This window comes from Poeciliopsis prolifica, unplaced genomic scaffold (assembly GCF_027474105.1).
Source record: "Poeciliopsis prolifica strain line A6 unplaced genomic scaffold, Auburn_PproV2 SCAFFOLD040, whole genome shotgun sequence".
Taxonomy (NCBI): domain Eukaryota; kingdom Metazoa; phylum Chordata; class Actinopteri; order Cyprinodontiformes; family Poeciliidae; genus Poeciliopsis; species Poeciliopsis prolifica.
This window is the reverse complement of record NW_026562415.1, coordinates 5,708,312-5,722,064: the sequence shown is the minus strand read 5'-3', so window position 1 is coordinate 5,722,064 and position 13,753 is coordinate 5,708,312. Positions and strand designations below refer to the sequence as shown.

Below are 13,753 nucleotides of genomic sequence, written 5' to 3'. Positions count from 1 at the left end.
GCACTCACCCCACACAAAGCAGAACATGATCGAGTACAGCATGCAAACACCCACTGACCACACTACTCACACTCCACCACACAGACAATAGCAGTGACCAAGCATGTAGTAAATGGAGAGCTGGCCAGTAAACACATAATAGTCAGGAATTTAGCATCTCTACAGGCACCATTACATGGCCCCAAATTCTCCCTCAAAGAAAGTTGGAGTTGAAATGCCTCCCTACTGATTTGTTTTTATCTTTTGCCATCATCAACCCAATTTTATTACCAATTGCTACCAATTCCCTGAGTAAATATAAAAAAAATGCAGCTTTCAAATAATTATTTAAATTATTTCAGGATAAAAAGCTAATAACTGTTTGTGCCATCTTTCAGAGCAACAACTGGCATCTAGGGTTTGGAAAAACTGGCAATATGTTGTTTAGATCTCTGTGGAGAAGCTATGGCCCACTCTACCTTTTAATCTTCCAGAATGAACCGCCTGTTTAAGTTTCTGCTCCAGCACCTCAATCGGATAAAAATCTGGCCTTCTACTGTTTGTGGTTCTTCGAAAGTGTGTAATTTCACGCCAAATGCAACGGGGACACACACTTTCCAAAATGTTTTGCTTCCGTCTCATCAGTTCGCTCAATATGCTCCTGAAAGCCTTGGAGCGCATCAATATCAAGATGGAGATTTAGATTCTTTTTTTGTTTTCAGGTGCGGTTATTGCCCAGCAAGTCTGCCCACTAACACTGATCTTGCTCTAGACGTCATTTTTGGTTCTGTTTGGACCTCCTGAATGAGTCCTTGATGTGCACTGGGAATGATTTAAGCAGTCTAAGCATCTCCTTGGATGGTTCATCACTCGTCCACTTTTTTTCCTCCATTCATGGCTCCTGCTGTGGTTTATTTCAGCCGTAAAGCCTTAAAAAAAAAAAAAAAGGCTTTCTAACGCTTTCCAGACACACAATAGATGTCAATAACCATTTCTTATCTGCTCATGAATTCTTTAAATTGAGACCTGATATGTTGCTTTTTGGTATCTCTTTGCCTATATCAGGTTGACATGTAATTTCCTGATTCCCTGATCTGACAGGTATAGCCTTAGTGTGTGGCTCGAGGTTAAGTATAGCTTTTTTTCTCTCCTTAATGAATGAAATCATTGGATAACTGCATTTTTGTTAGTTTGATGATGATGAGACAACACTGCTGAACTAAGAAAGAGGGAAATACTTTACAACAACACTTTAAACATGACTTGCTTTTATGTATTGTCAGAAAAAAACACCAACAAGAGATCTGTGTTGCCTGATTCATAAAATGATGGACGACATATAAAGCTTCAAGGTTTTTCTCTCAGTTGACCCTTTTGATCTCTTCCGTTGCCTTTTCTTTAGTCTGCTTTTTCTTTCCAACTCCATCTCTTCTACAAACATCAACACTTGAAAAATGTATAAATAATTGTAAGCGGTGGACTGTGAGAAGGGGGGCAGGGAGCTGTGAAACCATTAAGCTTCACTTAAATCAGCTATTAAGAGTGCATCTGAGGAAATGAGGCATGAAAGTCTAAGAAGTGGAAATTAAAAGAGGCCCTCAAGACATTACTTCTGCATAACAGACAAAAAATTGGTTGTAGAGATCTCGAATCTAAAAACCTATAATTGCCCATGGCCAATTGAATGAGGAGTGCTCTCCTTGCCGTCCTTTTTGGCTTTCGGAGCAATCCGCGTTTACCTTAGCCGAGGAAAACCAAACACCAGCGCACTCCGTCTCTACAAAATCCAACATCAATGCATTTTGATTCAGACATATTTTATCCGCCAATGGAACAACAAAATTAGGAATAGATGATCAAGGTTAAAACATCTGGCTTTTATTCACAGCTCTCCAAATGGAAACAGGCAGAAACCCAGAAGCCCTGAGGACTATAATCATACACAGGGTACCCATCTTACCGCTACAACATGCCCTCCCAAGATACATTGTTTGATAACGATTGCTAAAGATTACAAATGCTCAAGTAACGTAATTTTTGAAAATTAATTGTGGAGCACATAAATGCATGTTTATCACTCTGTCTTTTATGTACTCCATGTTAGTAGGCAGAAAGTTAGCTGACTCTGTTTGAAGAACCTCAAAGATCGCATGAAAGAGGCTTTTCCAACCACAGGAAGATTTTTAAAACCTAAATATGAAAAATTAGATTGGTATCAGATAATGGGCACAGTGTTAGCTACTAGCATGTCAGCAATGCAGCATTTAATCTCTGTGGAGAAGTAAGTGTTCATCATGTGTTTTTGTTTAAGTGAAGTCCATCTTATTGGCTTTATCTAGTTGGTGTTTGAATTCACAGCATTATTATGCCCAGGATATAAGCTTTAACCTTGACATCTTTTAATCTATGCTTGTGACTCTTATTTTGAAGCAACAAAGGAAGCAGTTCTTTTGGAGACTTGAAAGGCCAAAGACAATCATTGAAGCAGTAAACCAGCATCGGTCAGATTTAAATATAGTCTTAAGAATCGGATAATATGCTCAGCCCTAAATTCAAAGCAAAACCAAAAAATTACAACTATTCTTTTATCAGGCGCAAAGCAGAATTAATTTTAACACCAATTTGAAATGACTATGCCTTACATGTAACCTCAATTGTACTGCAGATTTTCCTTTGCACATAAACAATTTCACCTTGAGCAACTAGCCTCACTCTTTTCTAGAAAACACAACTCGCATATTCATAATGTCTTAGAACGAATTTTCAGAGAAAACCCATCTAAGCATTCTGCAGAGTTCAACCCGGTGTCACTTTGTTTTCCATAAGTGATGCAGGTTCTAATATAAAGACTTCTAAGCAGCGAGTGACCTTGGACGGTTATCTGCATCCAAATCAGACTCTTCCTTAGCGCTAAAGACTGCACGAAAGATGAATAGACCTTTTAGAAAAAAAAATAAAAAATACTGAGTCTAAATGCTTTTGTGTCACACTCTGTAAAAGCCTCTCGCAATAAAAATGCCTTTTAACTACCTTTTTGATAAGTCCACTTTAGCGGGTTGCGGCTGAATCAATTTGCAGAAGCCAACTTGAGTTTAATCAGTTTCTTCCACTAAATAAAAGAGGGTTCAAAAGGCCATAGTATCTGGGAGAGAAAATTGGAAACAGGGAGGCAGGGCATGATTGAACATTAAAGGTAATCACAGAGCGTATCAGATTTCTTATCAAGCCTTTCTTCTTCTTTCCAGCTTTGGGGATAGCCAATATCTGCTGAGTGATGTTTTTAAAAGACCCGGCTCCTGGCTAACGTCCTCCCCTAACTTGGCGTGAGCATCAGAGGTGGTGTGCAGAGAATTAACAACCAGGGAATAGTCGCACAACAGAAACTGCTTCCACATCCATAAAATAAAAATCCTAAACGACAGCAGATTCACCTCTCTGAGGCGCAGGTGTTTTTTTTTTTTAAGCACACAGAGAACGCCTGAATTAAAAGAGACAGCCCAAGACGCGTCTCACCGTTCAGCCTCCAGGCGCATCTCCTCCCGCTTCTGCCTCCTCAGCTCCCGGCGCCGCTCAAAGTCCATGTCCTCCATGACGGTGCTCTGCGGAGACATCATCAAACACAGATATGTTCATTTGCTTGCTTTCTGGCGAGGAAGCAGGACAGAAAGGCATTAATTTACAGCTCTGACCTCATTTTCTGGCACCACTGGAAAAAGAAAAAAAGACGTATAAAAACCTCGCCAGCAGGGGGCCACAGCTCCAGTCAGTGTCTCAAACGTGGTTCTGCTCCAGCTATTGTTCTATTGCAGTTACCCATGTAAAAAAATATCTGATTGTTATTATGGAAACTTAGAAATAGAAGATTGGAGATACTACTATGCATGTTGCATAAAGCATTTTCTTGTAGCCATTTCCTGACTTAAAAAGATCAGTAAAACTTTATATATATAGCACCATTAAAGAAAAAAAATACAAATGATTCAAAAAACAAATATACAAAAATATAAGCATAGACACATTTTAAAATATGTTTTTAGTTGGTCTTTAAAGGAACCCACTGACTCCACTAGAAGCTAAGTTAAATTAGCATGTTAGCTATGCTAAGTTCATTAAAGGGAAAATGCATTAACAGTAATGCATTCCTAAAATAAAATCCGGCTATTTTGCGTTTATGCATTTATTTTAAAGGCTTTTTACACATATTTGCTGCAGTTGTTTTTGATTCATGCAAGCGGCAGCCCAGATAGTGCTTCCTTTTCATGTTTAAATATCACACTGTACTTAAACAGCACGACGTGCAACTTTAATTGCTAACTCTCTCAATGGGGTTATAATTTTGCACACACAGCTCTCATTAGTTGTCAGCAAGCTGAGGAGCGAACCTAAAAAAAAAAAAGCATACAACTGAGCACAAGAACAAGAGAGATGGAGAGAGAGCGAGAGAAGACGAAGCCAAGACAGGATGTTAACATCATCAGTTTGGAGTAAATCTAAAGAAAAAAAAAAGACTTGGTACACAACTGGCTGTGAGGCCTGAGGCCACCCAGGAGCTGTGGAGCTTTCCATCAAATATCTATGATTCTCATGAAAAAAACTAACTGGAATGAAGCGAACTATAACTGGCAGGTTAGGTGTAAGCTGCGGCTTAACACCTATTTTAATAATGTGTGGCAAAAAAAAATGAAAACAGTGCTGAGAATAAGATTCTTAAAACGGACTTAAGCCACAAAGGAACTGCGTCGTACCTTGAATTGGCCTCCAATATCTTTTGTTTTTGTCCCTCACACCATACCAGCAACTTGTAACGGTTTGTCCGAGCAAAAATGCAAAGCAACGTCTCCCAAAGCTGGAATCATTTGAGAGAAAAAAGCAAATGCCTGCTTGTTCCTCCTTCCCTCCTAGTTGTCCCTCCCTCTTTCTGTCCTCCCATCTCTGCTCCAAAACTTTTTTCTGTGTTGTTTACAGACGTGTCAGAGCTTGGCTAAACTTTGTTTTCCTACTCAGCTTCCTGAATGCTGCGAGTTTTGCACCCTATCTTCCCATTTGTGGTCCCACATTAGACATTGCCACCCAGGTATATATGCAAACAGGCACATAGGAGAAGTGTTATAGACTTTTTGTGCTTGCACATGCTAATGACCAGAAACAGATGCATGCTTGTGAAAAGCACCTGCAGACTCTCGCACACCCCTCAACCCCCTATTGCATTGTCAACCCTTTTTACGCGAGCCTGTAAACAAAAACCATGCCTCAGCACAGCATTACCCTCGTCTTAAGAGACGCTCTAAATAGTGCGAGGATTCTATGTTTAGCTCCGCATTTAGAGTTATTTGTGAAAATGATGAGAGCGGGACACGGCCGGTCACACCACCGTAATCAAGACGAGACGAGAGCAACAACAATCAAACCTGACGAGACCTCGCTGTCCTCATCGCACGCCTTCCAGAAACCGCCAAACTCCCAGGGAGGGAGAACATATTAGCAATGAGAGCACGCAAAGAATGTAATTTGGGCTTATTATTACACATAATGTTTGATTTATGCAGCTGAGGTGCAAGCCTGTTTGTTCAATGTGCACAGTTTTAAAAAAATGATTTAAAGACCTGTCATTTATCAACAGATGGATGCAGCAAATACATCGTAAGGTGATTTGTGATTCATGTTGTAAAGTATTATTGAGTAATAAACAAGGGGAGAGGGAATAAAAACATTTTAAAAACTTTTTATTGTTACAATATATGTATTGTTCTTAATTATTGCAGCCATTAACTTCAGGTTAGCTCTATTTTCTTCCCCATATAAAGTTCACCAGGCTCAGTTATACCAAAAGTCACAATTCAGAGTAATTAGTAGGGCTTTATTGCATGACCAACTGAATTTGACCAAATAATATGATCTGAATATCGCAATGTGACTGGATTGGACTGAAGTCCTTAAGGATTAAATTCGCTCTAAAATAGAGTGATAAAATAAACTTATTAAACTGAGGAATCACCTGAATCCCTAGAGAAAGGATCTTAAGTGCAACCTGGAGGTGTAACTGTTGTTTGCGTCGCTGAAGGGACCACCCACACATTACAAAAAGCTAACAAAGGCATAAAGTTGAGGCAGCCAGAGAAAACATTTTGTCACATTTAAACCTGCCCAAGCCTGTCAGCTGTACATCTCCCTTCTCTGTCTTTGTCCGTTTATTCCCGTTCATCTACCCACGCCTCGCCTCGATTTCTTGCATCATGTCTGCCTTTTCTGCCTTAGTATGAATAATGACATTTTTATCAGTCAAACTATGAGCCGACGAGACCGCCAGACCCCTGGCACATAACCCACTGTCTAAGTGCCAGTGCCTTGAAAGCCCTTCAGAACCATATGATCCGCACATTCACTAGGATTATACATCATGACTCCACAAACCAAAAGCCTTGAGTTGAAACAATAGAACATTGTTGCTCGAATGAGGCACAACCAGAGAAAAGGGAAGAGGTTGGATTGGGAAAGAAGAAATGGCTTCAGGTTCTGCTGAAATGCTCCCAACATTGGATAACTTCTATCACAAGAGAGGACTTGCTATCCTCTTGCAATCTTTTCACAAACACATTAATCTTCAAGGTGAAGTCATGAAGCTATGTGAGGAATGTTATTTCACCTTTGATTCTAATAGATGGACTTTGAAAAGATTCCATATTTCTTATTACACATGCCAGTTCAACAAAGCTCCTCTTCTTTGCGTGTGCAGGCCCCGTTTTGGTCATTGAGTAAATGGGGGTTTACATTGAGATGAAGTGGATGAGCAAAAAACAGCATTACGCCTAGTTATGGATTTTCTAGCTATGCAGTTAGTTAGTAAAATTGCAACATTTCTAACATTTCCAGCTGGTATGGCTCGCTTTCATACTGCATTGTGCCAAATGATTCAAACTAATTGAAAAACCTGCATTTTCCACCCTCGCCTGGAGAGGCCCTGCACCAAGATCTACTGAAGACAACAACACGAAAACCTCCAAAGAATACATGAACGCAGCTTTCTTCTTCAACAAGCACAAAAATGGAGCACGATCACAATTGAGCAGTTGTAGGATTTCGCGTTAGACTCTCGCCTTTGTTTTGCTTCCATTGGCCCTGCGCTACAGTTCACTTCCTGATTTTGGAGTGGTCTCTGGTTCACTTGGCGTTCACATATAAATCCAAACTGAAATAGAGTTCACTTTAATTGAACCAAAACCTAGGTTTTTAAGCGGACCAGCGTTCGCTTTTTTTGTTAAGTATCAGAGTTCGATTACTCATTCACAGCTCCCCAAACAAACTAGACTGCTGCTCGATTAAAGTGGACTAAACAGGACTGGTGTGAATGCACCCCAACATGCTGACAGTATTTTTACTTTAGGGGAACAGCTATGTACTTTGTGAGGTGTATGCAGACACATTAGGCAAGTTGGGAAAGAAAAGCTGAGGATGTTGTTCTGAGTTCCTTGGTGACCCCTCTTTGGTTACTCTTGTGGACACTTTCTCTAACGTAAACTACAGAAACAATGATGGCAATTTCAGTTCTAATTGGAGTCCCAGTGCAGGAAAGCAAAAGTGCACCAATTACTAAAGTTAAATCTACAACCCTTCTCAAGAGAAAATGACCAAAGTATATATACATATAAAAAAAAAACCTAAGAGGAAGAGCAGGGGCAGGTGCTCTTTTTCATTTCAAGCTGAGAAAGTGTATTTCAGGAAAGAAAGAATGATCATTTTATGGTTATTTTATCACACCGATAAAGCCTCGGCAGTAAAATAAGGAAGGTGAGAGGAAGACACTTCATGCCGGTAGGTAGTGCGCTCTAACAGCTGTTTTGGCCGAGGCTCAGGGGACAGTTTGAGTTGGGTAAATGTATCGTTTCTCGCAGAGGTAAGGAGTCCCCTGAGAGTTGTCTCAGAGCCGTTAAAATAAAAGTGTAAGGGGGTTTATATATTATAACGTGAAAAGTAATATTTTTTTTTAGACAAAATATTTTAATTGACAAGTCTCCCACCAGCCTTTAGGCCACAAATTGACGAGGCCACTCTAAAAACAATCTAAAGCAACACTGATTTACATAAAGACCCGGTACGTGTAGTGACTGTGGGCGTTTGTGCATTAAACTGGCAGGTTTATATTGTTGTTTTGGTTGCTACCATTATTAAATCATCTAGAATCTCCTCTGCATTTAAATGTTTCAGAACCAGAGTCATAAACCGATCAAATCTTGTAGAACTATATCTTCTTAATTAAAAATAATGTTACAGTAAAGGGGATGTTACACATTTTGAGTGAGTGTCTCTTTGTTGCCCTGCAAAGGACTGTGCAGGGTGAACCCCACCTGTCACCCAATGATGAGGGAAGGATAAGTGGGCATAAATAATGGATGGAAACATGTTAACCAATTAAAAGACATTCACACTTTCTTAGCTTATCTTGTAAATTTTCTTTCAAAAGGCAGACTTTCTTTACAAACACCTGAAATGATCCAAATTCAAGAAATGCGTCCTATTTGTTTTTTTTTCCAATGTTGTAATGTCAAGCTCTACTTTTAGTCCAACAACTCAGATTGATATGTACATTATGATAGCTTGAAATCCTTGTCAGTTGATGTTTATCATAGCAACCATGCTAATTTATTAGAAAAATTCAGATGTAATTATTTTTTTTTTTACATAAAACCAAATGTTTTACCTCAATTTAATTGTGAATTGCTGTGCTGTGGTTTAATCATTACGTCAAGTAGGCCAGTCATTTCCGTTTCAACATTCCAACCCACTGAGCTACATTCACAATCTCTTTGTTTTGGGTTTAAAAAATTTTTGAAACATTTTTTATTCCTGCATTAGGATTTAGATAATCAGTATTTAACCAGTGGTTCCAATATCTCTTATAAAACAAGAACTAGCTCTACATTTTGTGTCAAAACTACTGCCTTTCCTCAGAGTTTAAGTCTAACTTTCCCACACACACTTCTCTTACTGTCCTTCCTGCTTCGACCACAACACCACAGCTAAACCAACAGCTGCACACTCTGCATAGCTAAAATATGAAGAGAGGCGGGGATAGTTGGCTACGAATTAACTCGAGTGCTCAGCTTAATTTACAGGGTTTAAGCCTTTGTTGGAGCCAAACTTCTTTCTTGATTTGTCATAGCAAATGTCAACCACAAACTTTTGCTCCCAACGCCAGGATCCTCAGCTGCAACCGTACTTTGTACGCAACATATGAGGTGGCCAACTGCATCAGCGCTCAGCTTGGCCTCACTGCCATCTGCTTTCCGCATACATTCGCTCGTCTTCCAAAACAAATTTCAGAAGCTTCAGCTGAAATGGGGAAAATTTTCACCAAGCGTGAGCCTATGGCATTTACAGGCAAACCTGAGAGGGTAATGCCAACGCAAAGTGAAATGCAACCATGAACGCCCGAGGCGAATAGTCATCAGGATCTAGTGATTAAACGCAATTTTCCATTAAATCCTTCTTCGGTTTCCTCTGTGCTGACTTAAGCTGAAAAAAAAAAAAAAAAAAAAGATCAACCAGCGAGGGAAAACATCACTTCAGGATAAGGAAAAGATCTGAAGGTTAAAGATGTCAAGTTTCCATTTGGTGAGGAGAAAAGGAGACTCCTGCATTCCCAGACAACGGTTCACATTCCATAGCACCTCTCTGTGCCATGTGAATCATATACGCTGAGACAGGCGGACTGAGGTTCATCTTCTCACACACACACAGCCAAGAAAGTCTCAATGGAATACCGCAGAGGCATTATACGCTGGACAAAACTAGCTGGCTTTAAATTCAACACTCAATCAGTGGCTTAAAAGACAAACGGCACCACGACCAAACAATAATGTGGACAAGTTGGGGAAAATTAGCTGATCTGATGTTCAAATGTTGGGTTTGTTTGCACTTATCTGCTCTAAGCCAGATTGGGTTTCCAGTTTTATCATGTTTTGTTGTACAGACCTTAAAACCACGGCCTAAAATATTAAGACAAATTATGGTTAAAATTACGCAAAGTGAGGTCCAACACACTGGAATTACCCTTAAAAGGACCATGAAAATCAGCTGTTCCTATTTTGGTGCCATTTTACTTTCCCAAAGCGAACGCTTTGACAAAACTGATGTTATGAGGAGCATTTCTTCCAATTATCTGTCAAGGAAATCTTCTTGGATGGAAATTTGTAGTTACATACCTTCCTAAGCATTGCCTTGATTGAAACAGATCATTATTATGTAGCACTTTAATCCTGTGTTTAAGTGCGGGAAATAATTCAACTTCACTTTACATGCTGTAATCTTTTGTGTATTTAGATTGTGACTCACTTATTTTGTTCTTTTTTGGAATATTTTTTCCTCTACCCTTCAGCTTTTGTGTTCAGAGACATCATGTTTCTTTCTCAGATGAAAAGACCTCACCAGTTTACATAAAGAACCTTATTTACCTTTTCACATTTAGGCATGATAAAACCACAAACAATGCAGTTTACTGGAGTTATACGTCAATGCCTGATACAAAGACGTGCATATTTGGAAAATGGAAAGAAACAGAAACAGTTTGAAAAATTTTTATCTACATAAAAAAAAGCATAAAATCTGAAGGCATGGTCTGATGATAAAGGCCCTAAATATACCCTGCTACGATGCAATGATCAATTAAATCCCAGTTGTCATTGCAATACCCATATATCACAGACTGTAACGATGATAGACTGCTTGGATTCAATAGTTCTTAGAATTATAGCTTTGCGGCATTTATTGCAAAGATGCTAAAAGTTTTTCAAAGCTAGCCAAAGTATTTGTTTTTGCAAAATCATTCATCATTGTTTACATCCAGAGCACAAACACTCTTCAAAAATTAAAAGTTTGCCATTATCAAATAGCATAGTCACATTCGTTAGTGAATTTATACTGCTAAGCAGTTTAATTGTATTAAATCATTGGGTATCTGATATTTATATAAAAGAATATTTATGTGTTGAAATGGCCCAGTCAAAGCGTAGACTTAAATTTAATTGACAAACTGTGGCAAGACTTAAAGCCTCCCCACAGCATGACGTGTCCTTTACTCTAAGGAGCGAGTGTTTATTCAGATGGACCCAATTTACAAATCTGCTAACTTCCAATTTTCCAAGTTTTACTTTAAGCTGAATTTGTGTTGGTTTATCACATAAAATCCCATAAAAATTTGGGGTGAAACTATAACAATGTTACTGATATAAGTACCATCATTAGCACTGTTTGTTAGTGTGTTTCTAAGCACCACGCCTAAAGCTGTGTTACTCCAAACTGCAATAACAATTCGCTATTGCACCATATTCATCATCTGAATCTCAGAGTAGCTTCTTTATTTAAACTACTCACAGCTCTTAACCTCTTAACTAGATTAAACTGCAAAAAACAGTGATTTTTAAAACAAAGACCAACTCTGAAACCTCATTTAAACTTTCCCAAAATTTGCCACCAACCCAAAATGATAAATTCCTATTTGTCAGCTGCTGATCCGATTCTCTAAATACAGTGACTGTCCGAGAACAGACAATGTAGCCGCTGGCTACAAAAATCGGGTTATGAAACGCTGCCTCACTTTTAAATGCTGGTTTTAAGAGGGACATTTGCATTAGGAGTTGGATTCCTTCGGCCCGAATCATAAATAATCGTGCAATGAGGAAAGTTCTCCGTAGAAGAGAAACAAAAAGGAAATCCAATCTCCTTCTAGTGTTTGACTTTTAAAGGGTTTGTGTCCCTTTTAAAAAGTGCAGTTTCAGATGCTACACCCACAATCAGGCTAAATTGGAGTAAGAGCATTCCAAAAAGTACAGATCCCACACAAAATAGGGATGTTTGTACAGCATCAAAAGGCTACTGCTCACTGGCAGTGCTCCATATGACCAAATATGGAAGGAAAAATGCTGCCTTTTCCCGTAACCAAACTGGGGAAAAAAGAGAGAAAAAAAAAAAAAAGAAAGGAGGGAGGGAAGGTTTTCTTGCATGCTGCATGCACAGCAAGATAGAGCTCTCACATTCACTACGTAGTGGCCACAGCCTTGGCTTCCTCTCAAACACAGCGTGATTGATGGTGTTGTTGGACCTGCTGTGACACCTCTGTGTTTGGGCACGGTCGCGCACATGAACGTGCACATGAACGCGAACACCTGCGCGACTCCGGGAGACGTGAGAGAGAGGCACGCCAATCTTTTCACAGCGCTGACATTTCACTTTTTCTATTTTTTTTTTCAACATACACTCCAAAGCTTTTCTTTCTTTCTTTCTCTCGCTCACATATGAGCTCTCCACCCGAGTCTCTGCAGCCCCTCACATTCCTCTCAGTGAAAAAGCGGCCGTCTGCAACGCCACAGTCCTCTTCTTAAGTTGGAGACAGCTTGTTTATCGGACTTCCCCTATCCCCCTTACTCTTTTCCCCTCCCTGGCCTCGCTATGTGACATCCTCTTGCAACAAAATAAATGTCTGTGTGGGCATGCCATTTTACAAGAAACTTATCGAATTATCTGGAATTTTCTCTATTTTGTTGTTTAAGCCAGCAGAAAACAAAAGCGCACTCAAGCAGCACAGAGCCTGGCAACGTAGAGGACAAATACCGCTAAACATTTTTATATTAAACGAATCCGAAAAGACTTCAGCTGTTCAGGAAGAAACAATTTAAGCTAGTGTTTTCCGACACACTTCTAAAATGCTTCCAGACTTTTCCACACTCAATTTCCCAGAGTTCTTAGATTATATGTACCATGCTAACTGGAGTTCGCAAATCAGTTTTCAACATTAATGTGCAAACTTCATGAGGTTGGGACAAGGAGGAGCCACAGAAAGAAGGGACAAGTCTGACAGGCTAGCTTGTTAGCATGTTTTTGGGTAAAACAGACTTCTCTTAGCTAACCGTCATGCTAACTTTGCTCGTTTCCAAAGGCTGTTTCTTACAAATGATGGCACTCCCAGAAACGCTTCCAACCACTCAACTTTGTCTTGACACAAAGCTGACTGACGCCTCCACAACTTTTATGTATGTCATACAAACTGAGCAAACTCTTCACTCTCCTCTTTGGCATCTTATTAAAACTACTTTATAGCGCTTGCAGCTGTGTGACGCCACATTTTAGTTGTTTAAAACTGAGGTGCATTTTGAAAGCAGAAGCCAGCCCATGCCTGCCTGTAATATAGTGATGCAACGATGCTGCCATGAGAAAGAGCTCCTACAGCTACTCGCAAATAAGCTGGAGAAGTGAACTGAGGACAATGAAAGTAGAAAAGGAAAGAAAAGGGATTAGAAAACAAAGGATGAAAGAAGTAGAGACGAGGTATGAATATAAGAATGAAGCAAAAAGGAGAGAGCTAATGGGACAACGAGAAACAGAGGAAATAAGGAATGTGATAAAGACAAGCAAAGAAGTAAAGACAGGAAGGAAGGACACTAGGGAATAGGAAGAATAAGGAAAGAGACGAGAAGAATGGAAGGAAACAAGCTGGGAAAGAAAAGGGAAGGAAGGAAAGAAACAAAAGGAAACAAGGTATGAAAAAGGAAGAAGAGAAGCATGGAAGACATTGAAATAAAAAGGAAGGTGAAGGAAGAAAGTACAGGACAAGAGCAACTAAGGGAAATCAGAAGGAAAGGACAGATGCCAGAAAGAAAGGCTAAAACAAGAACATATGATAAGAATGGCAGAACAGAAGAAAGGAACGAAGGCAAGACAAGGTGGTAAAGAAGCAAAAGCAGCAAGGAGAAAGTAAGGAATGAAAGAAGTACATGATGGAGCG

At 39.5% G+C, this 13,753-nt stretch overlaps 1 protein-coding gene across 9 annotated transcripts in view; it reads right to left on the bottom strand.

Moving 5' to 3' along the window:
• Window positions 1-13,753, bottom strand: part of cald1a (caldesmon 1a) — a 57,652-nt gene that overhangs the window by 25,175 nt on the left and 18,724 nt on the right. For 6 of the 9 annotated variants that reach the window (XR_008607647.1, XM_055054750.1, XM_055054755.1 and 3 more), the window contains exon 2: window positions 3,493-3,578. Coding sequence is in view for 8 of the 9 variants with exons in the window: in XM_055054750.1 (XP_054910725.1) it covers window positions 3,493-3,569 (77 nt within the window). In the remaining variant the exon portion in view is untranslated. Of the gene's footprint in view, window positions 1-3,492; window positions 3,579-3,668; window positions 3,780-4,724; window positions 4,854-13,753 lie in introns of those variants that run through there. The other 3 variants (XM_055054752.1, XM_055054753.1, XM_055054751.1) reach the window with 3 other exon arrangements.